The sequence below is a fragment of the Leuresthes tenuis genome, unplaced genomic scaffold, assembly GCF_036924035.1.
Source record: "Leuresthes tenuis unplaced genomic scaffold, fLeuTen1.0.hap1 SCAF_7, whole genome shotgun sequence".
NCBI classification, from domain to species: domain Eukaryota; kingdom Metazoa; phylum Chordata; class Actinopteri; order Atheriniformes; family Atherinopsidae; genus Leuresthes; species Leuresthes tenuis.
In genome coordinates, this window is record NW_027325361.1 from 5,734,201 (window position 1) to 5,762,108 (window position 27,908).

The following is a 27,908-nucleotide window of genomic DNA, read 5'->3' on the forward strand; positions in this document are numbered from 1 at the left end:
AGCCATTTTCAGATATTCAGCACATCATAAAGACAGACGACCACCTCAGATCATAAAGTGTATTTATTCAATCTTATCACAGAAGTTCATAATAATATAAACATTAAAATTTCATTTTTTACAGTCTGTCTTGTACAGAAAGTATATACAGTCTATTATTAACATGCTTCAGAATTATGTACAGCTTTAGTCTCATTTGTGAACATAGTTCAGATTCTTTTTTCTTTGTCCATAAGAAACTTCTCAGCAGAAGTTCACAGATACAGAAAGTTTGCATCATTTTCTGTTGCTGTGTTAATGCTGTGAAAAGATTAACAGATGAATTATCTGCTGATGTGAGGCAAAAAAGTATTTGACCTGTTTTTTTACTTGTTAATCCAGCTTGTACATGCAGGTGAGACACGAGTTATTCATTATACAGTATTACTGAATAAATATATCTGCCTCGACAGTCCACAGAGGTGACTTGTTTCTCTCTCTGCTTCTTAGCTTTTTACTGAGGCACCCTCCTTTTAAAAAAAGATAAATCGGGGTATATTAAATTCTAAATTTCAGGATCCCTTGAAGACATTTGTATTTGCTGTGTTCTCGAGCATCACTCGCTCCGTTATTACAGGAGAAGCTACTTCAGCTTTAATAAATCTGCATTTTAATTGTTTTTTCTTGTTTGTGGTACTGAAACATTTAAGGGATTTGTGACCCATGTCTTCTGATCACTGCAGCGCACACTGGTGAATACAAACTGGCAAACATGTTGCCACAGTCTACTAAAAACAATGAACATGATCCTATGAACAAAGCTCATAGCAAATGATCACATTGTTACAAACCGCTTATGTACGCGTGGTTCATGCAGAACATTTAGTCCAGGTGAAGTGCTAAATATGTAATGCCACCATGTTTGACGCAATAACAAATGCTGAATGAAGAAAAAAAATTTGTTCCGTTTCTGTGCAGGAATGAACCTGCATAATAAATTAAAGGGACTGATTTAAAACACACTGTGTTGATGTTTTGGAGCGATTCATTCTCTGCTCATAAGTTGCATTTATACTGTGTAAAACTTGAGTGTTGATGGGCTTTTTGTTGGCTTGTTTTGGATGTACATTGTTTTACCTGGACTGTGAAAAAGTTCTTCCGATTACAGTTGAGTCATTCTGATAGACTGTTCTGTCATTTTGCTCTGCCGTCTTTAAATATCAACAGCATCTTGTGCAAGTCTCACTGAGCTGTTGCTTTCCCTGTAATACCTAAAATACGGACGTACGCTGTACAGACTGTAAAGGCTTGTGTGGTAAATATGTAAGATAGGACATATGAATAAAACTGACTTGACAAGGCAGTGAGCCCTTGACTCACATTGAACTGAAGCAAAGAAAGAATGATTTAGACTCCTCTTGGAACTGATTTTTGACCTGGTTGTGGCTGACAGTCAGCAGACTATGCCCCCTTATTACAAAGAATATTATTTTGTGAAGTTTCTCACATTGAGTTCAGCCGACTGCAGGAGATCAGATGTATAAAGGATGGAATGTATTCTAATCCTTACTGATGTCTTTCTGTTTTCTGATCCCACTGCTCCAAAGTGTGTTGTTTGCATTTGCTTGGATTAAATCAGATTAAAGTTTGTGTTTTTGGAGGAGGCTCGAGTTTCCGTGACAATGCGGTGAGGATGAGGTTGAATTTGTTGTAGCGATCTGATTGGTTGACTGTGGCTCCACGGCTTCCCCACAGCAGCCGCAGCTGGAAGTCCGTCTTAAACACTTCGAGCAGGTCTTCATCACACTGAAACCCTGACGACAAACACACAGATGGCTTTCATAAAGCTAGAAGAAGAAAAGAAGAAAAAAAACATAGTTCATGTTATGTTTTTACCTTGTAGGATCTTCTGTGCATTGGCCATGTAGCTCTGTGTGTTGTGCGCAACGTCGCGTGCAGCCTCCAGGTGGCGCAGCATGATGTCACAGCCCTGGTCGCTGGTCTCCCAGAGCTCCGCCCCCTCAGGTGTGATTGACGGACGCTCCATCAAGGTGAGGAGCGGCAGCAGGAGTGGGACACAGATCTCCAGAGAAGAGGAGGCTGCAGGTCAGTCGAGATCAGTGTTAATAACAGTCAAGTTCATTACTGATAGGTAGAATTATTTTTTTAATACCATGAATCTGAAACAAAAGAGCACCAGGAGTGTGTGTAGGTATATTTACTGCATTAATATTTGGCACTTGTGCCTGTTTATTGCCTGTTTATCAGACAGGAGGCCTATGCACAAGAAAGATGACTCCTTGAATTTCAAACATACTTTTACATTCAGGTTATTTTGTACAGGGGTGCACATGCAAATAATGTTTGTAACAGAGACACATTTCACAATCCAGACGAGAAAGTGGTGTATCACAGCAGTATTTGTCCCGTTACCTGTGCCTTCGTACAGGTTCTTGTAAAAAGGTTTGAGTGTTTTCTCGTAGTTGATGGCAGTTTGTGTGAAGTTCCTTCGTAGAGTCGTCCAAGTTTCTTCCAAGCGGCTGATCTGGAGAATCAATGACAAACATCAGAGTGATTCAAAAAGAACAAATATTATCAGAAAATTTTAGTGGTGATTCATTTAAGAGAAAACATGGAATGGGAAACAATTGTGGCAGCTTGTAGATTTTTAAAATAAATGTTCAATTACTGATTTTTTTAACCCTTATTTCTGTGGTTGATATTATGGTTGTGTTTCATTCAGTGCATGAGTTGTGTGCGTGTGTGTGTGTGTGTGTGTGTGTGTGTGTGTGCGTGTTACCTGTGGCAGGTCCAGAGCTTTCATCAGGGCCGTGAAAGCATACAGGTCACCCACTGTATCCTTCAGCTCCATCGCAACGAGGATGATGCGATTCAAGGTGGATGCCCGCTCGTCCACGCTGCCTGTGCATCCAAGGATGTCCACGGCAACCCCTATCGCCATGGTGTGGTGCCTTGGAGGCGAAAGGGAGAAAAAGGTGAATTATCAACACAGCTTAGCAGCAGTGTTTGTTTTCTATCTGTGCTCGCTCAGTGTTTGTTCTGATCTTCTGATTCAGGGGAGTTATTTGTCTTGGGAAATGACATTTGATGCAGGGATTCATTGTGAAGTGTTTTTTTTAAAACAATTTCCTGCTGACATGAGCGTTACATCCGTCAGGGAAAGTTGACAGAGGTAAAAATATCTCCTGCTGACTCAAAGAGGAGCATTTCCCTACTACCTTCTCATGTGTTCTAGTTTTTAACTGCGCTTGTTACAGGGAAGCAGTTCCTTCATACAACACTAGTACATCTGTACCTGCATATTTATAACTGTATGTGATGTGTACCTTTCCATCAGGTCCAGCCTGAGCTGGCGGCCGTGTGGCAGCGTCACAAGCTCCAGACCAGAGGCCACGCCCATCTGACCTTTCAGCTCTGGAGTCACTCCGAGGATCCTCGCAACCTGAAGGGAAATGAAAAGTTTTACAAGAGGCTCATAAAACAGTCTCCAGTTATATTTTATCATCCAACGAGCGAGTCTTTGGCTGTGTCTCTGCAACCTGAGGATCATTTTATAGCAGCAGCAACATAAGAAAATGAAAGATAAAAAAGGGTGAAAATTGTACTCTCGGTATTGTGCAGGATGTGTGTAACAGTAGCAGTAAACATGCTGACAGATTACAGACAATGTGTCAGTTCTTCTGCCTGATTATTACAAGAAAAAAAAACACTTTCTAAGACTTTGTCCTTCTTAATCTATGCATCAGCATTTACTACATGCAAACTCTGTTCATACGTGATACCAATTTCACTGCTTGCATGATGCTCCTGAACAGAATTTTACTTTTATAGCTTCATTTTAGATAATTTAACACCATTTTTCAAAATATTGTCAGATTGATCTTAACAAAAAGGCTTTAAAAGTGAAACAACACAAGCAAAATGGTCTTGACAAGGTTGATTGTTTTAAAACAATGATGAAGAGAAAAACACTTTTTTTTTTTATCAGGAGCAAACCAGATTAAATACATTCTTATTTAGTTTTATGAGCCTTGAAAGCCACATGCTTTATTAAATAGAGGGTGTATATCAGATGGCATATTGGCATTTCAGTACAAATTCATTTTGTTCTCCGTCAGTGCCAAAGCTCAAATTTAAAGGCTTCTTTTAAAACGGTTTATTTATTTAATTACAAATGAATGTTGGCTTAAAATATCCAGACTGGTCGGCCAGTGTTTCCAGTCAGAGTCATCAGAACAATAATAAAAACAATTAATGATCGAGTTACAGAGTTTACTTTGAAAATTGTATATCCGATATATCATTATTACTGGTTATTTAAAGAGGGGGTATTAACCCATTTTAGTTCTTCTTTATCTTTCAATGTATGCCTTATTTGTGGTCTGGGCTTTTCTTTTCTTCCTTACTGAATCAATTTCCTTACTGAATTTGGAAAGAAAAATATTAGATTTAAACACATGTTTATAAAAATAAAACATAAATACATATGCAGAAAATGTTTTAATTAATGTAAAAGATTAACTGGAATGTGACCATATGATATGAAATATTTGAGAGATTTAAAATACTATTACATATTGAGTTGAAACCTTGTTTTGCTCATTTTTGTGGGGACCAGACTATCCGTTATTCTGATAATTCCACTTTAGGGTAAATCATTGTTGATTAGGTTAGGAATAGGAAAAGATTTAAAAAAGATTTAAAAATCAGGAACATCCTGTCTCAGGGTGATGCAGAGAAACTAGTCCATGCATTTGTTACTTCAAGATTGGACTACTGTAATTCTTTATTATTGGGCTGTCCCACATATTCTCTGAAAAGCCTCCAGCTGATCCAAAATGCTGCAGCCAGAGTTCTGATGAGAACTAACAGGAGAGATCATGTTTCTCCAGTTTTAGCTTCTCTTCATTGGCTCCCTGTTAAATTCAGAATAGAATTTAAGATTCTTCTCCTCACATATAAAGTTCTTAATGACCGAGCTCCATCACATCTTAAAGATCTCTTTGTAAGATATTTTCCTAACAGAGCACTTCGCTCCCAAACTGCAGGTTTACTTGTTGTTCCCAGAGTTTCTAAAAGTAGAATGGGAGGCAGAGCCTTCAGTTATCAGGCCCCTCTCTTGTGGAATAAGCTGCCAGTAAATGTCCGGGAAGCAGACACCCTTTCCACTTTTAAGATTAGGCTTAAACCTTTCCTTTTCGATAAAGCTTATAGTCAGGGATGGCTCAGGTAATCCTGAAACATCCCATAGTTAAGCTGCTATAGGCTTAGACTGCTGGGGGACCTCATCTGTCACACCTTTCCTCACTTTGCTCTCTTTCCCCCCCGTTGAATTTCTCAATTGATTTTATGTACATGTGACATTATTGTGGTTATTAACTTGTGTTTCCCTGTTCCAACAGATATCCTTTGAATGGCGTTATGGTGTTTTTCCCCCCTCTTTTCTGTCTTCTCAAACCCCAGGTGGTCGAGGCGGATGGCCACCCTTCCCGAGTCTCGTTCTGCCAGAGGTTTCTTCCTGTTAAAAGGGAGTCGTTCCTTTCCACAGTCGCCTCAGGCACGCTCAGGACGGGAGATTGGACTGAAGACAAGTTTCAGTGCGATCTGTTGGTTTCCTTAGCTAGGATATTATTTTTTGAATTGGCTCTATATGAATGAATTGGATTATGATTACAATTAATTGAATTCCAGTTGGCTTGAATTGGACTATATTATTTAAGTGCCTTGAGATGAAAATTGTTGTAATTTGGCGCTATATAAATAAGATCGAATTGAATTGAATTGAAGTGATGTAGACATGGCTATGAGTGTGAGTGTGTACCTGGCAGTCGGCCATCAGCAGGTGTCTGGCTATACTCTGGTGATTGTGCTTGAGCAGCAGCTCCTTCGCTCTCTTCAGAACAACCATCTCCAGCGGTTTGTTTTCAGGTGGCAGAAGTCGGGATCCAAACTCTGCCGGCCTGAACATTGACTCTGCATCTATCACTGGCCGCAGAAAACCATGCCTCGCTTTTTCCCTCTTTTTGTCCTCCTCCTCCTCTTCCTCTCTTCCTCCATTGTCCTCTTCCTCACTGGTGTTTTCTAGGGCTGCGATGGCATGGTGATAGGAGCTTCTGTCCAGCCCTCTACGTCCTTCCTCCTCCTCACCACCCTCCCTCCCTCTCTCTCCTTCCCTCTTCAGCCTCTCCACGTAGCTGCAAAGTGGCAGATGAAGCTCAGGGATGTTGTCTGTTACAGAGCTCGGTGACTTTGGTTGCTCCCACTCCTGCGGGCTGCAGGACCTCAGATCTACAGGACTTGGCTGCAGCCACACAGTCTGTCCTGTTATCACTTCTGAATTGGGATTCTGAACGCCTTCAGCAGGTGAAACTATAGAACTGGATGAGCTGTGTGAGTCTGCAGGGAGGAGCTGGCGTTGGAACTTCTGGGGCTTCGCCGGAGGAACAGGGGGGCCTGGGGCGGCTGTGGAATACACTTATTTTTGTTAACTGGTCCAGAATAAATGTCCCTGGAGTTCCTGGGCAGTTTTTAAAGATATACTACATCTATATTCATAAAAATTAAAAGGTACAACCATGTAATATTTCAATGTAAATAATCAAAATGATTAAAAACTAAAGTCTACACGTGATTAAGTTTGTTCCAACTAAAGTCATCTTCCTCCCGTTTGTAGTTTCAGTTGAGATATTTGGACTTTTAAACAGATAAATTATCTACTGGAGCATTTTTAGGAAAAATAAAAACAGTTACCTCCACTTCTCCAGGATGAGCCAGGAGTTTCCACACTTGTGGAGCTCAGAGAAGAAGCAGCCAGGTTCGGGGAGGTGGAGGGAGGCACCAGGGGCTGAAGGGCGGGGGAGCGAGGCAGCCGAGCCAGCGGCACTTTGCTGGGTTTAGGAGGCGGTTTAGGACAGAGCTGGCTGTCAGAGCCCCGGATGGCCTGGCCTGAGGACAAACACAATTGTTACATATTCATCGTTCACATTATTTTGGGGGGACTGAAGTGATTTAATGTTGCAACAGGAGTTTTTGATGGTGTCAAACAGAGTTTGAGGCAGTCAGTGGCACACAGTGTCAGTCTCATTTGCTATCTGGTAATAAGTGATCAGATTAATTTCCTACTCACTTTCAAATGACAGTAAAAGCAAATATGGAGAGAGCTTATAAATGCATATTTAGAAGGCACAGCAAGTTATTACTTTTACAACCCCAACAGAAGCTCTTATTGGCTTCTGGTGGGCAGTTTTATTTTTAGCCTTTGAATCAGACTGAATTGCCTTTTTCCTCAATTCATTTAAATGCCAGTCCAGCCAATTTGAAATGTGTGCAGTATTTAAGGGGTTTGGAACAAAGCTGCTTTATTTTATTCTTGAATGGTATTCTGAGCTGTGGTGATGTGTTTTAGGGCAGGAGTAAAAGGGAGTGGAAACTCTAAGGTCATGTACTGTACTTCTCCTTAACTACACTTTACAATTAATTTTGTCTTGTTTTGTCCTGGCTTTTCTTTTAGTTTCTACTTTGCACCTTTGATGCAACACTGTATGAGGAAAAGCAAATGGAAATATATTCTACTTACTTTGAAGCTTTGTGTGAGCTTAAACTTAAATTTAGTTTAAATCAAAGTAAATTCAAAGTAAAAAAAATGTTACATAAAAAAAAGACAGAAAATGAAAATAAATGATAAATGTCTATCTGTACGATATCTCAGCACTACTGCAGTTCATTTTAGTACAAGGGTTGCTACGATAACAGACTCAAACTCATGGCTAGGTGACAGTTTAGTGTCATTTGAAAATGTCTACTTACCTGCCAGAAGTTCTGCTGATTTGCGTGGGACAGAGGGGCTCAGCACTGGCTCACTGCCTGTTCGAAACACTGGAGACTTGAGGTTCGGGCTGGGTAAGAGTGGGTCAGCGGACTGTAGGGGTTGTGGTTTGGATCCTGGAGAGGACAACAGAACAAATCAGACCACACAGTTTAAGTGATAGAAAAGGCAACGAAGAAAGGATTCAGGAGATTTAAAGATTAGGTGAAGGAAGAAGAGAGATTCATAAAACACATGTATTAGTTTATTTTCATCATAACTCATATAATCTAATTTTGAACATAATTCTTCACACGCTTGGCCAACTGCAGTGTTTCTTGATAAGCAACTGTCAGGAGGCTCTGACTCTTACTTAAGACTAAATAACAGATCATCTAACTTTTGCTTACCAAGAGGTAGAAAGCTCTCCGATTGGTGCGCCTTGAGTGGCCGTCGCCGCTCTTGGACTTGATTGAGACTTGCCGGTTGGCTGCCACAGCGATCCTTCAACCTGAAAGGAACATAAGGGCAAAAATTCTCATTCTGCAAGTTAAGATATTCATATTCAACATGGAAGAGACATGACTGAAATAAATAAAACCCACTTTGGCATTTATAAACCCTATAAACAATCATCTGCATACCTTCAAAGATACATTTCTAAGTTTTTGTAAAGAAAAAAAACTCTCCTTCCTCATTCAATGAGTGAGCAATTCTAACATAGATGTAATTCAGCCATACAGTTATATATCCAATATTTTATGATTTAAATTCAGTTAAGCTCAGTTAAAGTTAGTTAGCTTAGTTAGTCATACATCTTTGAATCAGAGCCATGAAAAGTTCAGCATTTTATTAGTCCTCCTTCAAGAAAGAGGGATACAAAATGGTTATGTATTCACTTTCTGTACTTGCTCTGGGAGCTGGGGAAACTCAGTGCGTCTAGCTGGCCTGGTGCGCCAACAGGGTGTCCTGTTCCCAGGATTAGTGGTGTGCGCCAGAAGCACACACCACTAATCACACACCACTGCAGAAGCAGGGTCAGGCTTGTGCACCGTGGAAGCCGCTAACTCCAGGAATTAATCCCGTTCTCAGGCCTATCTAGTCTGGCACTCCTGGAGCTAGCAGCATAAAGATGAGGGAGCTTCCTGGCCCAGCTGAGAGTTACATTACTGGACCGATTGGCGCTGGATCCTCCAAATAGTCTACATAGAACAGAAAGGTTGTCTGACTTCGCCTTTCAGAGATTCAAAGTAGAAATCCTCAGACAAAGCCCTGATGGCTGATTTTGCTCGGGATATGTCATGTAAGACATAAAAAACCATCATATGTTCTGAAGTGTTCTAAAGGTCAAGAACTTTCTTAGCTGAGTTGGGGGGTGGGTGGGGATACCAAGACTTACCAAGCTTACTGTGTGTCCCCCGTCTTCTTTTCCTGTTCTGACCATATGTTTATTTTTTTTTCTCACTCCAGCTCTGTTTTTTCTCACACATATATAGGCCCCATACATTATCCTTAATGCACTCAAATGCTGTGTGAAGTTACACACTTCTGCATCTGTCAGAAAAAAGTAATAACACCTTTTATTTAATCTATGGAGGACTTATGATACATACGGAACATGTTGTATATTCAACCTTTAGCCAGAGTGATGGATGTAAACAGCTCGGGGCTCGAAGTTAAAAGCTTAACCGTGGGAAGGGCTTTCATAGTGGGTGAGTGAAAGACAAATAAAGCAAGGAGTTGGCTGAGGAAATGTGAGTCTCCATTATTCATTTATAGCAGACAGCATAGTATTTGGTCTGAAGCCCAATGCCCACTTTCAGTAAAACTCTGATGTTGCTTGGAGCTAAACAGCCTTTAACACAGTATTCATCAAATCCAACTAAATAACACATGTTCAGTGAGTAAATGTGTAGAAAAACAAACACATTATTAGAGCCACAGAAGAATTTGCCGGTTTAATGCTGACTTTGTGTTATTTTCTAGTGTACGAACCTGAGCTGGCAACTTCGGATCAAGCCATTCTCCTGGCAGTGTGTGCCGTCGTGCACAGTGTGTGAGTTGTCGTGTGTGTGTCCATTGGTAATGTTGAGGCTAAGACGTTTCTGGCTCCGCCTCTCCTGTGCCATGAGCTCCGCCTCTCTCTGATTGGTCGACAGTCCATACTTTTCTTCCAGGCAGCGCAGCGGCAGCACCCTGTTGATTGGCTGGAAGATAATGGCCCCAACCACCTTCAGAGGGCAGGTAGAAGAGGAGAAGGCAATTTACAGAAACTTCCACATATTCGAACAGATTATTGTCAGCAATGTGGTAAAACATTGTATTCATTGTTTTGTTGAATTAGAGGAAAGCCAAGAAGAAACTAATCAGACCAACCTGTGAGACAGGTTTTCTGTTGCCAACATAATATCTAATGAGTGCGGGGATGCTGTCGAATGCTTCTCTTTCCAGCCGATACTCAACTCTGGAGTAGGCTTCGTTCAGCATCACCACCTGAAGGAAAAATTAAAAACAATCTAATTATAACATGTAATTACCTTTATTAAAGTAGAAGTGAATGGTGCGGCATCAATTGTAAATAAAAAAATAAAACACTGGACCAGGAGCTTTTACATTTACAGTAAATCGATGTTCTTCAAATTCACATTCAGTTAAATACTTTTCTGAATACTGCTGATATTTTCTGTTAAATTCTGTTATCTGGTGAGAACGAGCAGGGAATGCTGTGCAGTGAAGTTCTGACTGGCCCAGAATCAAACCAGGGACTCTACTGATAAGAGCATCGTAGCATGAGAGGAATGCACCCATTCAGCCATCACATTACCCCTCGATACAGCCTACAGCTACATACATGTCAATCCATATCAGTTCTGCACACTATTAAATCCAGGAGGGCTGCTCAAGCTCACATACTGGTTCTGGGAATGGAATTTGGTTAGAGATTACTCAACATAGCTCAATAGCTCTCAAATAAAAAAACTCAAAAGACAGAGTTCATTGCTGAAGATCAGAAAGTCCCATTTTGGAGAAAAACCTAAAGGCAATAAAAGTTTCAGACAATGGAAGACAGCAGATGAAGGGTAGGAAGAATATACCTTCTTGTATATTTTAAAGTGCTGAGCAGCGTTTCGCCATTGGCAGGTCAGGACATAATTTCCTGGGCTGGACAGTGAATCGCGTATCAAGAAATCCCCATCGCGCTGTACCGAGTTTTCTGCAACCTGGAACAAGACAGAAGGTTACATGTGGCCCCACATACACACACACAGTGGCACATAGTGGTTGTTTAGAGTTCAAACATTTAATTAAATCAAATAATGGTAGTCTGTTTCACCGCCACCATTTTCATGAACTCAGTGTCGGCTGGTCTGCAATGTTTACTTAAGATATTAAAAAACCTCCACCTGTTACCATTTATACAGTTAGAGACATACTTCACAGTATATGCATAAAATCAGTTGTGTTTTTACTTTAATATCTAAAGGGAAAACTTGATGACTTTTAAAGCCAAACTGACTAGATTTAATCAGTTTATTTTTCAGTCACATTCTATATGTATATTTCAATGCTTTTATTAATCTTTCAGTCAAATAAAAATCAATTAAAAGACTTATTTATGTATGACAGAGTCATTATTTTTTAATTGTTGGACAGTTTGAATGTGACATTAGAAGCACTTTTTTCAAATTTTTCATACTCAATGACTGAAAAAGATGTTCATTATCAGTTAATGATTATTTGTACAATACCAAGCACAAAACTCACTTGCCCTTAGCTTCTAGCACTGAAAAAACAGGAACATATGCAGTTTGTTAAATCAACACACAATGAAAAGCAGAGCTGAGATGTGGGGCATGAAATCCATGAAAACATTCCACTAAGCATTTAATAAAAAAAATAAATCATATATGGTCGCAAATCAGCTCAAAAACCTTCACTTCCATTTCAGTCTTGCTACATTTACAGCCTCTCTTTTGTTTCTCTCCAACACAAACACACAACCCCTCATATACAACTCAAGACTTTAATTAAGTGTTTGTGTAGTGTATAATGGTAGTTTAGTTTAGCCAAAGGAAGCAGCTTATTAAAAACGATTACATCTTAGTGCTGGCTTTCAGGGAGAACACACAGTCTCTCACTCTCTCTCTCTCACACACACACTCACACATATAGTCAACACAAGAGTGTATGGCATTTAAGGCTTTCTATACACTGACCTAAGGTTACAACCTCAGTGTGCTGCTGAGGCCTCTCTTTAAGATTTAATCTCTCTGTAATCACTGTGTGTGCAATATGGCAGTCTAATAATAGGTAATCAGGTTCAACACGTTTTTAAACAGACTTTCAAATGGAGGGACTCATGACTCAGATTCATGAGCATGGGTGCGTTACCTGTCTGGGAATTGCTCCGTGGTACCAAGCATGACTTCTCGGCTCTTCGCAGTTCATCTTCAGCTCCTCCTCGAGCTCTCTGCGAAGTTTCTCTGACGAGCAGTCCAGGATGAACTGATCTCTGGAGAACTGCAATAAAACAGAAATACAGAAACCAGCTGCTTTAGTAGCTAGAAAACAAGAACAAAGTGATGACAACGTCTTCATCAATGCACCCATCCATGTCTGCAATGACAGCTAAGAACTGAATTTCAAATTAGTTCCTCATTTCCCTCATAAGCTAAAAACTTGTAAGCCAAATGAAAAAAAAAACGAGTACAGCCTATACATTTATCAAACTTTTATATCTACATGTGACAAATGTTTTAAATGACTATTCAGAAATCCCAACATTTATCTTTCAGGTGTATTTAAGGAGTAAGTGCAGCATCTACAGTCAAACAGATTTTATTTGCTCTTATTTGATCTGGATGAAAGGCATACCAGGAAAAAGATGATGCCGTCAAAAAAGAAAATGAATGAGAATAAAAACTGCACAGCTTTTCCGAATAACATTCAGACGAAGATCATAACTTTTGGAATAATAAGCTCTCAACAAATCAAAGATAGATTTGTCTGGCCACACTTGGTGAAGATCGAAAACATATTTTCAACAAAAGTACCTCATATCAAGTGTAAAGCATGGTGGCAGAAATGTCATGATTTAGTGTTGTCCTGCTGCCTTAGGCCTGTGGCAGCTTACAGTTAGTTTTCTACATTTTTAATCAAAGAATGCTTGAAGATAACTTGAAGCTTTCTGTCCAAAAACTGAAGTTGAACCAGAAGATCCTTCAAGACATAATTCTTCCAAATTAGGTAGTAACCATTGAATATAATTTTTCTACAACTGCCACCACTGTTGCTCCCACAACTCTTCTTTTACATTATCTTCTAACATTACCATTGTCACCACAACTAGTATTACTAAAATACTGGTAGTAGTCACATTCTTCTACTCAACAAATGACAAAACAAAAACACATATAAAACCAAGTTGACTAAAGGTCACTCTAAACATAAGATATCACAAGGCTAGGACAGGCATATTTCAAAGTTAAAAATACTAAAATAATTGATGGTTGAATTCAATATCAACAGAGAGCTCAGAAAGTTTGGAAATCTCAGAAGCAAAGGATAGAGGATCTGATCCTAACAGGATGTGAAATCAGCACAACCACCTGCATTGCAACCCACTCCAAACCCACACTTACATGACAGCTGCTGGGTCTCTCCATTGTGCCCCTTTCCTTTCCTCTATAAACATGAACGTCATCACACATACACAAATCTTAATCTCCGGTATTAAACGGCTCACTTTTCAAATGCACTGTCTTCTCACACAATCTCTCAAACAACATGCCGACACGCAGTCTCCTGTGTGATTTTGCTCCTGTTCGCCTCCTCCCTCGGCTTCGCCTTGTGAAACGAAGTGTGATGTCATAGTCGTCAAACCACCCACTTGCCTGGACCTGCCTCCATACACACCTTCACCTGGTGCACGTAAACACACACCCACTTGAGTGATGCAAACACTTCCCTGAAGTCTGTACATTTTAGCATGTTACTATAACTTCCAGCCTGACGTAAACAGGATGTGGAAATACCTTTTTTTTTTTTTAAATAAAGACATCTTGCTTTCTTATTCTGTTCACTTTTTACTGCCTTAAAGAATATCGATGAAAAGAGATGTCTGCTCGCACTTTCAGGAGTTTCTGATTGTGTAAGTTCTCTGAAGAGTTATCCCACCTTTTTTTATGAGTTTGCAATGTTACGCTGCAGAAAGAAAGTCGATACACAGTACCCTTAATTTGATCTACCATCCATGGATATGGTTCCTAGTCCTCAACCAAAGAGGATAATCAGTAATCTTTTGCATTTTGGGGAAATTTTGCATAATGGTAGACAGTTTTTGCTCAATAACTGAACATATTTATGGATTATTTATATTGCATGTCAAATAAACCTAGTTTTAAGGAGCCAACGATGACTGGTGATACAAAAAAAGAAAATATTCATATTTACCATGTTTACCATAACTATCAATATTAAAGAGTCAATAAGGGACACTCTTGGGAATAATTGAAAAAAGAAAAAAAACTTCTTGTGATATGCAAAGCTTGCAGATACTGAAACCACAGCCACTGAAGCTATAAGACAGAAGTAAAGAATGTATCAAGAAGGCCAGAAAATTTGCCAAATTTCTCAGTTTCACCTGGATAGTGTAGTGGTATTGCCACTTTCCATGTGGGAGACCTGAGTTCAAATCCCCTGCATGAAAGATATTACCTCCAGTAGGGGTCCTTAGGCAAGACCCCCTTACCCTACCTGTAAGTCGCTTTGGATAAAAGCGTCTGCTAAATGCATAAACACCTCATTAAATGTAAACAGTGTGGAGATATCTCATTGCAATGTCTCAACTGATCATGCTCAGTCACACTGGAATAAGTGAATAGTCATATCTGTGGTGTACCAGTTTTAAAGCCACACTGTGAACCAAATAGAAAGAAAACTTGCAAGGATGAAGAGGTTCAAGGCAGACCGAAAGCTCATGAGCTGTAGGAGTGCCGACATGAACACACACACATACGAACGCATCCAAAAGGGACTTGTTTTCCTGCATAAAACTGGAGATGTGTCTTTAATTGTCCTCATGAAACTGAAACCTTGTGTCCTCTCCTCTCCGTATCTTTTACCGTCTCTCTGTGGTTATACCTCTCTTCTTCATATTTTTTTTGTCTTCCCATCTCTCTCGCTAAAGTCATTACAATAGACTCTTCTGCCCTCAGCCTCCATACATGAAAGGAAATCAACATATCATATTACAACTTGAACTCAGAAAACAGCACAACACATTGCAGGCTTGGCGCCATAATGCACATGTACTGATTTCATTTGTTTCCACTTTAAATCAGAGCAACCAACCGGTGTAGCATGACTCGTGGCATACGTGTGCGTGTTGGTGCAGCAGTGGGACCGAAGTGTCATTCAGGCACGTCCTGAACCTGCACTGGGCTCATTGTGGGGAATCTGCTTCGATTAAAAAATTAATCAATTCTCAAGTAAAATCTGACAATGTAAACTATATGACTATTTTCTGCAGAGAAATTCTGGAATTTTCAACACAATATCTGATTTTTTTTCCATAGACTGTATCATCTGAGAAATCACAGCGAGTGATTTTCATTACTGGATAGTGTAGTTGTAAGATTGCCACCTTTCATGTGGGTGACCTGGGATCAAATCCCCTGCATGAAAGGTACCCCTATCTCTAGTAGGGGTCCTTAGGCAAGGCCCCCTTATCCTATCTGCCTACCTGTAAGTTGCTTTGGATAAAAGTGTCTGCTAAATGCATAAACACCTTTATACCAATTTATTGAATTCAAAATTGAAGCAAACAGATTAATTTATTTTGCTTGTTTGTGGATATGAGCAAGTGATGAGTGAGTTAGATATGCTGATAAAAAGAAAATAATTAACACAACTAGATCACTTAAGTTGTTCTGATTTCACTCCTGGATCCAGAGTGCAGAGACTCATTTTCTGTAGTTTTCTAACATCAAATCAAAACTTTAAGTTACTACATAGTGTGACTGTAACACTGGCCTGATGTTCAGGAGCAATTTGGAGTATTGCGTTTTGCACAAGGATGCAATATTTGGGAAGGAGGAGCCTTGGATTGAACTGTAACCCCAGTATTTTACACATTAGGCTAGGTGAGGTAGGACAGAGGAGGAAATAAAAAGAGGTCACTGCACCTGTATTTAGTTTCACTTTATGTTTTGCTTTTCGTCGGTTCTTTCATTCTTTCATTCTGCATTGTCAAGTAGTTTGGTACACCCCAAACAAACTACCGGGGCAGCATGTTTTTCCTGCTGCACTGGATGTGGAGAGTTTTGAACTGCCGAAGCTGAACTGGATTAACTGAAACAGAAGTGCCAGGATTACTATTAATCTTTGCTTATATAGCTTTGGTATTGATTACACTCACATCTATGACTGTAGCACTTATCACAGCAGCCACAGTGAAATGGTTTTACACCTACAGACATGTTGCCAGCAGTCTGAAGAGTAGTAAAGTGGCAAGGTCACTCATCATATATGAAGAGCTGAACAGAAATGTAAATGGGGGAATAGCATTGATTGGCCTTGTACATCAGAATTAAGAAACCGTGCAGTGAAAGAACTCAGAAAAAAAAGGGAGGAAAAAGGTAAGGAGGTGGGAAGAACGAGAGATGGCATTAACCAAATGAAATACAGAGGTGACAGTAGTATGGGGAGAAGGAAACGATACATGGAAGAGTAGTTTTTATAGGCTGCACTGCAATATGATGTCATCCTCGGAGCGATGTCACATTTATACTGTGCCATCCTGTGTGTGTGGACCACAACACAGCAGTAACAACACACTGGACTAAACCTGTCCCTTTATGGCATCCAGCATTTACAAATGTCTTATTTCCTCTCTCTATTCGACAGTTTTCACAGGTTAATATCCTTGTGACTGACCATAAAGCATGGCACCTTCTAGAGTAAATAAGACTAAATGTGTTGTGTGATCCAGTGACATTCACCTTGTCACGAGTGGTGGTGAGAGGTAGTACCCAGATGCAGTCTTTCAAAATCAAAAAAGGTTTATTCCAAAAACAAAACAGGGAACAAGGCAAAAACATAAAGCGCAGCTGAGCCGGATTATCAAAATACTCAAACGGTGAATTAACAAGACTATGAAAACAAAACAAGACTATGGAAAAAAAAACAAAAAAAAAACACAAGACTATGGAATAAATAACTTTGAAACAAGACTAGGACTATGAGGCAGAAAACCAGACTTAGCTTTTTGTGAGGACATGAAGGGTTAGTGAGGATTCTGCAATGAATGAGAGAAAGCCAGGAGACTAAATTTTGTGGGGGGAGTGATTACTGAGTGCGTGCAGCTGATGACAAGGAAACAGGTGACGTGAGTGAAGCTGATGGCAGGGGAGAAACATGACAAGAACTGAATCTAAAAACATGACAGAATGACCTGAAAACAAGAGTTAACAAAACATGAGCTGTGACACACCTGGCCTTACAGAACCTGTTTAGGATCTACAAGATCAGCCACAGACCACTGACAGATGAAGTGAAAACCATTAATTATCTCATTACAATGGTACCTGCCAGTACGTCCTTGAAGTTGATGTGTTGGAAGCATGAAAAATGGGGAAGAGTAAGATTTGGGCAACTTTCACAATGGCCTAATAGTGATGGCTTAAGGACTCGGTCAGAGCATCTCCCAAACTGCAGCTGCTCTGTGATGTTTCCAGTCTGCAGCTGTTAGGATTTGTTAGGAATTTTTTTTGTAGCCGACTGAATGCTGCACTTTTCTTTTTTTTTTTCTCAGCAACTGTTGAAACAAACTGATGAGTCAGCTTTCCAGATTAAGGTAACAAAATATGTGCTGATCCATAGATACTAGTCTACATATATATTTGTGAGTAAGGAGGTGTACAACGATCTAACTGACAAGTCATTGATTCTGATTTATCTTACATGCATTTAGTATAATCTGCCCCTAAAAACAAAGCACAGGGATTTCAACCATGTCTGGATTTTGGATATACACATGTTCAAAACTGCATCTTTTTGATACTTAGACTAGAGAAAAGCACAACTGTGTAAGCGGCTTGTCTTTAAGTTCAATTGGTATGTAGACAAATAACATTTTGGCACAATAACTTGGATTCCTTATAATCCTGTGCACATCTAAACAATAGCTGACATTATAATCTGTATCTTGCCCAAATCCTCTCTGTTCTGAATTGTTGTGAGCAACCGGGTATACAATGAAGGAACATGCCATAATGGTGGTTAGAAAGATCTAGCTTTGAGTCATGTTAACAGAAATCAACAGCAGCTTTTGACGAATTGAAATAGTCAAATTTAATCAACAAGCAGGTTTAAAACCACAACTAAAAAAATTCTGGGAAACCATGAAGGTAATCCAGCAGCCACAATGTAAATTGTAGGTAAATCACAGTTAATCCTCTGCAGCCTCATTGCAGTGATTTTATGCCATGGCACAAGGGAATTCTGATGGATCCTGACTAAGACCTGGATTCAGGTTTTATTATTTTAATAAAAACTCTCCCTTTCACACTCTGAATTTACTGATCATCTGCATTGATGTGTGTTGAAGTATTCCAAGAAAATGCCTGCTGAGAAATGAAAAAATAGAGAGACTGTAGCAAATGACATTTGCACCAAACGGAAGATGACAATAAAACTGTCTATGGTGGGACATGGTGGGAATTTTTTCCCCTTAATCAGAGTTCTGGTTTGACTTGTCACATTCAGCTGGGAAAGGGTTAAGCAGCAAAGTCCCAATTTGAGTCACACTATGTGTTGGTCTGTGTTAATCTTAGATAAAAAGAAGCCACTTTGACTTCACATTTGAGACACATGTAAGCCCGCTCCTGCAGGCTTGACAGATGCTGTAAAGAAGGTTAAGTTCACAGAGGTGATTAAAATCAATGTCAGTAGTCACATTTAATACATATACAGAGCTAGTATCTAAGTATCATAGAGCTATATTAACCCACCATGTCTGTACATGCACACCAGGCTGTGACTCAAATCAGGTTCTGACATGGTCTATTTTCTTATTTAACATTATTCTTATAAGAGGCAGCATTTCATTTGAATCTTAAATTAACCTTTTAAGCTGTAAAAGCATAGCAGGGATTATTGGCAATGCTATCAGAGGGGATTAGAGCATTCAGTCTAATTCTTAGTTTGTTTTAAATGAATAAACAGCAAACAGAAGATTTTGGAGACTACGTGCAAATTGCAGATGTTCTTACTTGTATCCCATGTAACACAAATACAGGACATCTTTTTTCTTGGAAATGACATCTTCTTGTAAGCATTGTTATCATTTTCTAATGAGACTAATTTACAATGCTTACATGCATGTAAAGAGTGCTGCCACAGATAGATACCCATCAAAACTGTTTAACAAGGACAGTCATTATCATCATTATAATAACACAACTATGGTCTGCTATTCATATGGGATTTCCTATTCCCTTCATCTATCTCTTCTGAGTTTTGTCTCTTTTTGGCACGTCACAATACATTTCTCATGGTTTTTAGCAAATGTTTGAAATTCTTAAAAGTCGTAACATGACTGTTAGTGGTGCAGCTACTTTGGGAAATACATAAAGGAGAAGGCAAAGGAAAACCATTTCATGCTGTGCCCTTATTCAGCAAAAACTTTTTCATAACCTCCACTTTAAGTGATTATATCAATTGTTTTTTTGTTTTTTTTGCAAAGCTCGTGAAATTTTATTTCTTCAGTAGTAGAGAGAGAGTCTCACAATAACACCCATAAATCTTTCTCTGACATTTGACTGGATGAACTTATTCAAAGCTGAGATTGGTTGATGAAAGCTTTTTGATTTCTGCATCTCCCCATCTTGTCTCCATTATCAGAAGGCCCCTACCTTTCCTGTTTACACACAACTAAATGCACTCATCTTCCTGTGATTAAGACAGGAAGCACTTTACTGCTCGTTTTGGGACTGCTACGGTCCATCATCACCAGTGCCCTCTCTGAGATACTCCAGCAGGAGTCTGTCTTCACTACGAATCTCTTCTTTAATTTAATGTTTTATACCAAATGCACTTATGTTAAAGACCAAGACAAGAGTCCTGTTGTTAAAAAATATGTATTCTTCAAAAATGTTAAAAGATCAAAAAGGCTGCATCACTGACAACACTACATCAGGGCTTCAGGGCAGCTGTTGTTCAATGACGGTGAGTCCCTGCACCATGGTTGCAAATCTGAGAAGAAACTAGAGAAGAGATGGATGGAGGCTATTCAAGTCAGTCTTTCTACACAATGTTGCTGCTTTATGCTTCCAGCTACTTTTGCTATTTGAATTTTCAGATTAATCTATAAATCATTGGGCTCTTTGGATAAGTGTGGAAGAAACGTATAGGGCTTGATACGTATGGGCACAGAAAGAGGAATTTGGCTCTCTGTATTAAAAAATGACCTCGCTAAGAGACAGATGGAGAAGACAGTATTGAGGGCAATGGAATAAATCCCCAGGCTCTTTCGAGTCAAAAGAAAAGTGATGGCAAGGGAAGAGGCATGCATGGATGAAGTGTAGAGGGAAGGTTGAATTTGACGCAAAAAACTGATAAGAGTAACTGAAAAGCAAAGGATGAGGATTACAGTGGCAGAAATATTTGTTATATGATTGTACATTTCTTGCTCTGAAGATAAAAAGTCATGTTCCATCAACAGGCTCTTTGTGAAGGTGCTCAAGACAAAACTTAGAGATTTCATCATTATTAACTCAAACTGGCCCTTTCACTAACGAAATGTCGCATTTTGTAAAGTAAGACTTGGCTTTGAGCTTTTGATTTTAAGCATATGATATCAATACCAGACATCCAACTGATAGAAATTGGCATGACTTTAAACCTGCTCTTCAGCACATAGTGCCATTGGCAGTCATGTCAGATAGACACAAAGCAACACAGGCTACATTTACATAGCACAACAATATTCTAGTATTAACCCAATTAAGACCTTACTCTTATTAATACGCTGCAATATGAACAGCATTTTCTGATCGCTTCAATCCAAATAAGGTCATATTTGGCATAAGTAGTAAGTGAGTGAAGCTAAGTGAAGTATGCAGATCTTAGAGGCATTACGTACACCGTAAGCCCATTATTACGGCCTACTGCAGTTTCAATATTATGTTGTGTTAAAACATTGCTGCTTCACAATGCATGCTCTAGGCTCCAGCATTTCCAGGTCCGGTTATTGTGAATGACTTTGGGTTTGTTTTTTAAGAAGGCTTTTTAAGGCTTCTTTTCATAGATTTAGTTGCTTCTTTGTGTTTCAGGTCAAGTTCTGGCAATAACGGCTCCAGCAGAATCCCGTGCAGTAAGAAGAAGAAATTTTGGGCTCAGGGAGAAATCATTGTAGGCTTGTGCTCCATGTTTTGACTTATATGGATAGAAATAAGGTTTTGGAAGGGTGCAAACATGTAATTAATCAGACTATACTCTGAAAATACGAATGTTATATCCTATCTGACACATCATATCAGAATATATCTACAGGCATACAGACTACAGGCATTAATCAAGAATAAAAGGTTTCCTTGGATGACGTACTTAATAATTTCAAATAACCTAACTTAGAATTATGACTGTAAGTTTCAGTGCAGTTGCTTAGATTTAGATTATTTATTGTCATTGCACAAAGTATACGCAGCAAAAAATCAGTGCACTCAAGAACTAACTTGAATAATAATAATTAGTAAGTGTGTCATGCACCCTGTGGGGATTTCACTTTATCATGTGTACTAGTGAGAGGTGAATCATGCATTTCTTATTCATGACTTTGGTGGGTCAATCAAGAGCCTAATATCTGTAAATAATCTTCCAATTTTGCATTTTTGTATTGCTAATATTATGGTTTGTGTTTAGTGCGTGTCAATATATATTTTGTGCATTTTTTTGCTTAAGTTTCGACTTTGTTCTGGTTTTCTCTATAGCTGGAGAGACAAAAAAAATGACAAAAGTAGAACTTTACAAGAACACTGACAGTGTAAAGTAATGTACATCAAATTCATAAGTTGGTGTAAATTCAGAGTTTTCCAGGTCATAGTATTTTTCAAGAGCTTGAATAAGGTAAATTGGATTGGGCTTCTTCTTGGATCTTGAAGAGAGGCTTGGTCAGTTCTGATTGATCAAATTCATAAAACACAAAAAAATGTAAAAGGCTATTTAATTGTACTCAACTGTGGATGAGAACTTATTCCTGAGTCGTCACATGTGACACAGATTTCCACCTTGCATCAACATGTGTTTTCCTTTATCCAGACTCACACTACCTTTTAACAGCAGATGTAACTGGCACAGAACAAACTGAAGAGAACCTCCTGGCTGATCTACACAGGGAGAGACTATGTCACTGCAGCCTTCTGAATCGCTGCTCGCTTCATCCAATTAAGTTAATGACATTCATACATTTCACTGACGTCATATATCGAAGACAAAGCACCATAAGTTTGTAATTTATCATCAGCATGTGGACTATCACCCTGGTCCTGGAACCTCTCTGTCTATAACTATCTGTGTCTCACCCTTACCATCACACACTGCCTTGTCTGTCTGACAGCACTAGTTATGGATGAAGCCAACATATATCTCACACGGACACACACACACTCAGTAAGAGGGTCACACAGTCAGTCATTTATGAAATCATCTGGTCTGAGTAATAAAAGCCCAGTGTTCAACTCACAGAGAGAGCGAGGGAAAGAGGAGGACCATTCAGTGTGATCAGATTTTGCTCATGTGCTTTTTAGACTGTTTTCTATAGACCAAGATGGAGCTGTCTTTTTTTTTTATCATGCCTTTTAGTGGACTGGTCAGTTTCCTGTGGTCTGCTTTCAACAGCAACAAAAAAGGAGCTCTGCAAAGTATGCTTGCATAAAGGAAAACTGTATGTTATTATTGCGGTAAAATCAAACAAAATTCAGGCATGAAAATATGGCAATAAAATACCAAGACTGCAACATACAAACATGCACAAAAACACCTGCACTTTCCATGACAGATTTCATGCAAACTGAAAGTTTAAGCACACATGCTAATATGAGTTCAGTGGCACACCAGATGAGCAATCACTACCTGCACACATCCTCACACACACTGTTTGTCTCACCTTTCCACTGATGACAGAGTTCTTGTGGTAGAAGCAACACAGAGCTGCTGTCATGTTCTTCAGGTTGCATCGCTCTGACATTCTTTTTAACTTTTATCAACTGCAACTGCAAAACTAGAAATGCTTCCTTAGGCTAAATTACTTTAGCTGTACAGACAAGCTCTGGTCACACAGAGTGGAGACCTTGAGCTCAACTTGTATGAGTTCATCAATGGGAAAGAGCCAGACGATTCCCATTTGCTTCTTCCAAGAAAAACCTCCATTGCAGAGACAGAAAAATGAATGACTATTTGCAGTGTACTCAGACTGATAGAAATAAAATGTAATAAGTCAGAATCCTCCTGAGAAAAAGCCTTTCAAACTGAGGACACAGCCTCCCCATTAAGACAACTACTCTTTCCATCATTCTGTCATCTCTGCCTCTATCCTCCACTGTTCCCTGCAGAGTGAATCCTCCACTGCGCCCTTACACTTTTTCCCCAGCACCCCACCCCCAGGCTCCATATATGGATGTTAGAAAGAGCCATGTGGTAAGGTTTAAGCCAGTCATGTTTGGACTGACTGGGACTGGCACAAAGGCCAAATCTCCCTCTCTTTCCCACTGAAAACGCATGGATGATCGTAGGATAAAACACACTGCACCTAACAGCACTTACTTTGTCAGTCATGGGAGCCAAAACATATGAAATTTAAAGCTGAAATGTATAAAATGGTTTCATTGCTGTTAAATGTGATGATGGTTATGCTGATCAATACATCAACTGGAGTTAAAATCCATCCATCCATTTTCTATACCGTCAATCCGTTAATCGGGTAGCGGATGGGCTGGAGCCTATCCCAGCAGTCGGAGTTAAAATCATTAGAAATAATATTTTTTTCCTAAAAAAAATTCTTAGCATTAATTTAGATTTGCACCTTGCAGAAAATTTCTGTAAAATCATGTCTGTCACTAACAAACATTCTGGAAATGTCTACAGGATCAGCTACTGTTGTGTATTGAAAATAATACAAAATAGCAGCATGAGCGTCTAGACAAGGGGAAAGAATCAGCGAGCTGTGTGTGTGCATGTGTGTGTGTCTTGCAGAGTGATGCTGATAAACAGCTGACCATTTGTGTAACTTAATGGCGGCGAGCAATTACACACACTTTCTAGTTAATTGACACAACCTTCCCACCAATCTACACACAGACAAGTACTCACTCTTATGGATACAAAAATAAAGGCACAGCTGTGCACATCAGTGCACACATACAAACAGAAAAGGATGAAAAGAGCAATGGCTATACGGTAAAAGCATAATCCAGTCTACACATGAAGAGTCACATACAGATCAACAAAAAAACACAAAAAAGGGTGACACCCCAGCAGCAACTAGTTGAAGGAATATTCTGCCACTAATTACAGTGTGAACTCTGACGATCCAGGAAGGAAATACATGTTGAACATTCCCTGCCCCCCCACCTCCACACACACACACACGTACACACCCCACTTTTGACCACAGCAGCCCCAAATCACCAGCTAGACTAAATGTCCACCTTAAAATACACATATCTGTTGTTCCAGGAATGCTTTGGAAAAACATTGAGGGGCAGAAATCAGCGAGCTGAGGTTCTATATGTTCTATTTCTATCTGTTTGTTGTTTCTGTCAAATAGAAGCAGAGCTGTTTCAGGCACTTCAGCAAATTACATTACAAAATAGGGGATGAAATATGATTATTCTGGTCATGTAAAAATGAAGTTTCCAGGGTGGAGATTCAGAAGAATCAGTGAAGATTTTGGGATTATTATGTTGCAAATAAATCATGAGTACGTCTTTGATGGGTTCTTTATCGTAAAAAAAAAGAACGGCTGAGTTCAGCATATTCTCCATGCAATTTTTTTTTTGTGGGGTCAGCGTCTGGCATGTCACATTTTCCCATAATGCAACTCTACTAGTAACAGTAATGTTGGATAATCAGTTGCATTAAAGCAGTAGAATAAAAAGTAAGGTTAATTAGTCATTATATCAAGCTAATGATAATGTAGAGTACATAAATTAGAATTTCCTGACATGTGTTGGAAGTTTGCTTGGCAGAGATGATTTTTTGTCATGTTGACAGCATGATGGGTTTGTGACAGATCAGTAAGTGGTGTGAATTTGTTTACAGCCATACTGGCCAACACAGCCTCACTGTGTGGCACTTTCACAATAAAGGCTAAAAAGAATTAAAATGACAACACTTTCTGCCCTAAAAAAATAGTTATACACCTTAGGCTGTCTTTCACCTACATTTTGCTCTTATGCATGCTGAAAAAATGGCTCCAAAAATGTCACAGACCTTTTCTTGCATTATGTGAAATTTTAAAAAAGGGATTATAGCAAAACTATTACTGTTAAATAAAAAACAGTTAGGTAGGAGGGATGGGTGGTGGCATTATTTTACACACTTTCACACAAGAGAATCAAGTTCCTGTCCCATCTGACCTGATTCTGTTCAATGACTTTTCCCTTTTCAACTTTGCTATCAGCTGTGGCTGGTTAGGGTTATGCATAAAAGTGATGTGGTTAGGTTAAGAAATTATCAAAAGAATGGAACATTTTAACACATTGTTATGCTCAAATGTCAGTAAATAGAAGGATACATGTTACATCATATGACACGAATGCTTCCCTATATATAACAAAAGGCATATATGCAGTATATACTGTAAAAATATACTATACTGTAGATATTGCAGGTTTGTTGTGAGCCTGGGCTTGATCATGTTAACTTGATTATTCGCTGTCAGCCCTGAGTGTTTAATGATGTATACTTCATTTAAACTTCAAACTTTAACTATAAACAAATGTTTTAACATTTTCTGCCTCATAACACTAGACTAGTGTAGACTGTAATGCCCTACAGTCTACACATTACAGCTAAAAGCACACTGCAGGTAGAATTTCACTTTCACTTTCCAGAATACCTAAAATATGAGAATATAAGTCATTCTTAATCACTTAATAATTTCTTAATCTAGAAATTCGTTTGTTTTTAGATGTACAGATCAAATGCTATGCAAGTGATCAGTGTATTAATAAGCATGCATTATGACCATTTTATAAAAGCCTGAAGCTCCACATCTAAACATCACGTCTGCATCTTCATTCTTGTCTGGTACGCAGTTCAAAACAGTTAGAGACCTAACATGTCCTAACATGAAAGTAACAATAATGGTTTTGTTCCTGTGAGTGCAGTGTATCATCACCACATACAGAGATGAATAAAAAGACTGACAGACTGAAATGAAGTTCCAATGAATGTCAGAAAGTTGTTCAGTATTCTAACTAACTGCTACTGCTACGCCTCCGGTTCCGTCAGTCTTCTGTCTTTAGTAGTAGCTCAAACCGGCCACTAGGTTGTGTAATTTTCTAAAACTTCCATTGTGTCTCAATACAAAGATGAAGGAGTCGAACAGCATTTGATTACTGCTTTTGAGCTTTAAGCTAAAAATCATCAGTGTTCTTATGTCTATGTTAGTGTTACATGCAATCATATCCTGTTGCTGTCTGTATGCATATGTCCTCACGGCAAGTGTCTTCCATGTTTAGCGTTAACCCAATGCAACATGAGACCACACACACACACAAACACAGAGAGCATTATTGTTTTCTAAAGCTCTCTCATGCGGGTGCACAGCAACCTTCAACTTACAGAGTGGGAATGAAAAAGAAAGAAGAGAAGTGGGAGAAAATAGAAAAAAGGGCTCAATAAAAGAGGAGTTATGTTCATTCTGAGTCGCAAAGAATCAATCATTCAAGTCATCAAAGACGACACAGATTACAGTGCATCATACTGCCACCCGTTATATCACAGAGTTGTTGCCCTGAGTGAAAATGAGAGATTAAATGTTGCTTAAACTAATGCATCCATCTTATCCAATTGTTTTCCAGCTTTCAACTCATAAAAACAGATGTAGATATTGTTATCAAAAACAAAGAGACTTGTCCAGCCCATTTTTGTTTTAATGTTGCAGTGTTATGTATTGAAAAATATATGACATACACTTTTCCACTTCAAACCAGTGGAAAAAGAACACAACACTAATATATATCTCACATGTAGAATTCTCAATGCTAACTTCGGCACATTCATGTCCTCACAATACTACTTGACTTAATATCTACTCTTAAAGTAAATTCCAGTGTTTGTGATAAATGTTTTGAATTCAATGCAGCCATCAGGTCAAAGAAACACTTTAGTGTGAATTTGACTTGACCTCAATTCTTGTTGTTTTACTTCCTTGTAAAAGGAAACGAGCTTGTCTAATACAAATCTGAGTTAAGACATCAAACAGCTTTGGAAATAAGAATATCGACAAGGGGAAAAATTGGCCTTAAGTTTATTCAGTAGGAGATATATTTATGCTATTGTTCTCCACAGACACTTCCTTCCCTGCATGCATCTATTCCTACTCACTTGTGCTGTACATAAGCTGATCATACAGGACAATGCATGGCTCACTGCACTGACACCATTAGCGCACTTTTGACCTTTCCAGGGATTTGACACAGAACACCTGTACCTTCCGTGCAGTCTTTGCTGGCATACAGACATTGACATGTGTGTTTTCATCCTCTTTGGAAATGCAAACACACCTGGAGTTGCAGAGAGGAGCTGACAGCTACAGTTTCACACATATTATATAATACCTGGGATACAGTAGCTCCATATGTGGCAAACACACACAGACACAAAGAGCAGCACACTCTGTTGACATTAACTCACAACCCGAGTTTGACCAATGAAAAACACACAGTGTGCTGTTTGTGTATGTGTGCGTGTAGATTTTAGTGTGTGTGAGGTTAGCAACGTGCTCTCGTGGGAAGGATTGAGTTTGCTTTTCACGCTGAGGTGTCAGCATCCTAACATATGAGCTAATAGACGGAGGGATGGATTGATGCATGGATAG

General features: G+C 39.1%; 1 protein-coding gene across 3 annotated transcripts in view; it reads right to left on the reverse strand.

Moving 5' to 3' along the window:
* Positions 1-45: 45 nt before the first annotated feature.
* bcar3 (BCAR3 adaptor protein, NSP family member) overlaps positions 46-27,908 on the reverse strand; it is a 44,030-nt gene continuing 16,167 nt past the window's right edge. Inside the window, exons 1-14 of one of the 3 annotated variants that reach the window (XM_072388984.1) lie at positions 22,971-23,419; positions 12,197-12,325; positions 10,900-11,025; positions 10,181-10,297; positions 9,800-10,035; positions 8,215-8,315; positions 7,807-7,941; positions 6,751-6,945; positions 5,822-6,462; positions 3,327-3,442; positions 2,780-2,951; positions 2,413-2,524; positions 1,876-2,079; positions 46-1,793 (exon numbers count right to left, since the gene is read on the reverse strand). In XM_072388984.1, coding sequence (XP_072245085.1) covers positions 1,615-1,793; positions 1,876-2,079; positions 2,413-2,524; positions 2,780-2,951; positions 3,327-3,442; positions 5,822-6,462; positions 6,751-6,945; positions 7,807-7,941; positions 8,215-8,315; positions 9,800-10,035; positions 10,181-10,297; positions 10,900-11,025; positions 12,197-12,325; positions 22,971-23,051 — 2,544 coding nt within the window. In that variant the 5' untranslated portion in view covers positions 23,052-23,419 and the 3' untranslated portion in view covers positions 46-1,614. Of the gene's footprint in view, positions 1,794-1,875; positions 2,080-2,412; positions 2,525-2,779; positions 2,952-3,326; positions 3,443-5,821; positions 6,463-6,750; positions 6,946-7,806; positions 7,942-8,214; positions 8,316-9,799; positions 10,036-10,180; positions 10,298-10,899; positions 11,026-12,196; positions 12,326-13,446; positions 13,638-22,970; positions 23,420-27,908 lie in introns of those variants that run through there. The other 2 variants (XM_072388986.1, XM_072388983.1) reach the window with 2 other exon arrangements.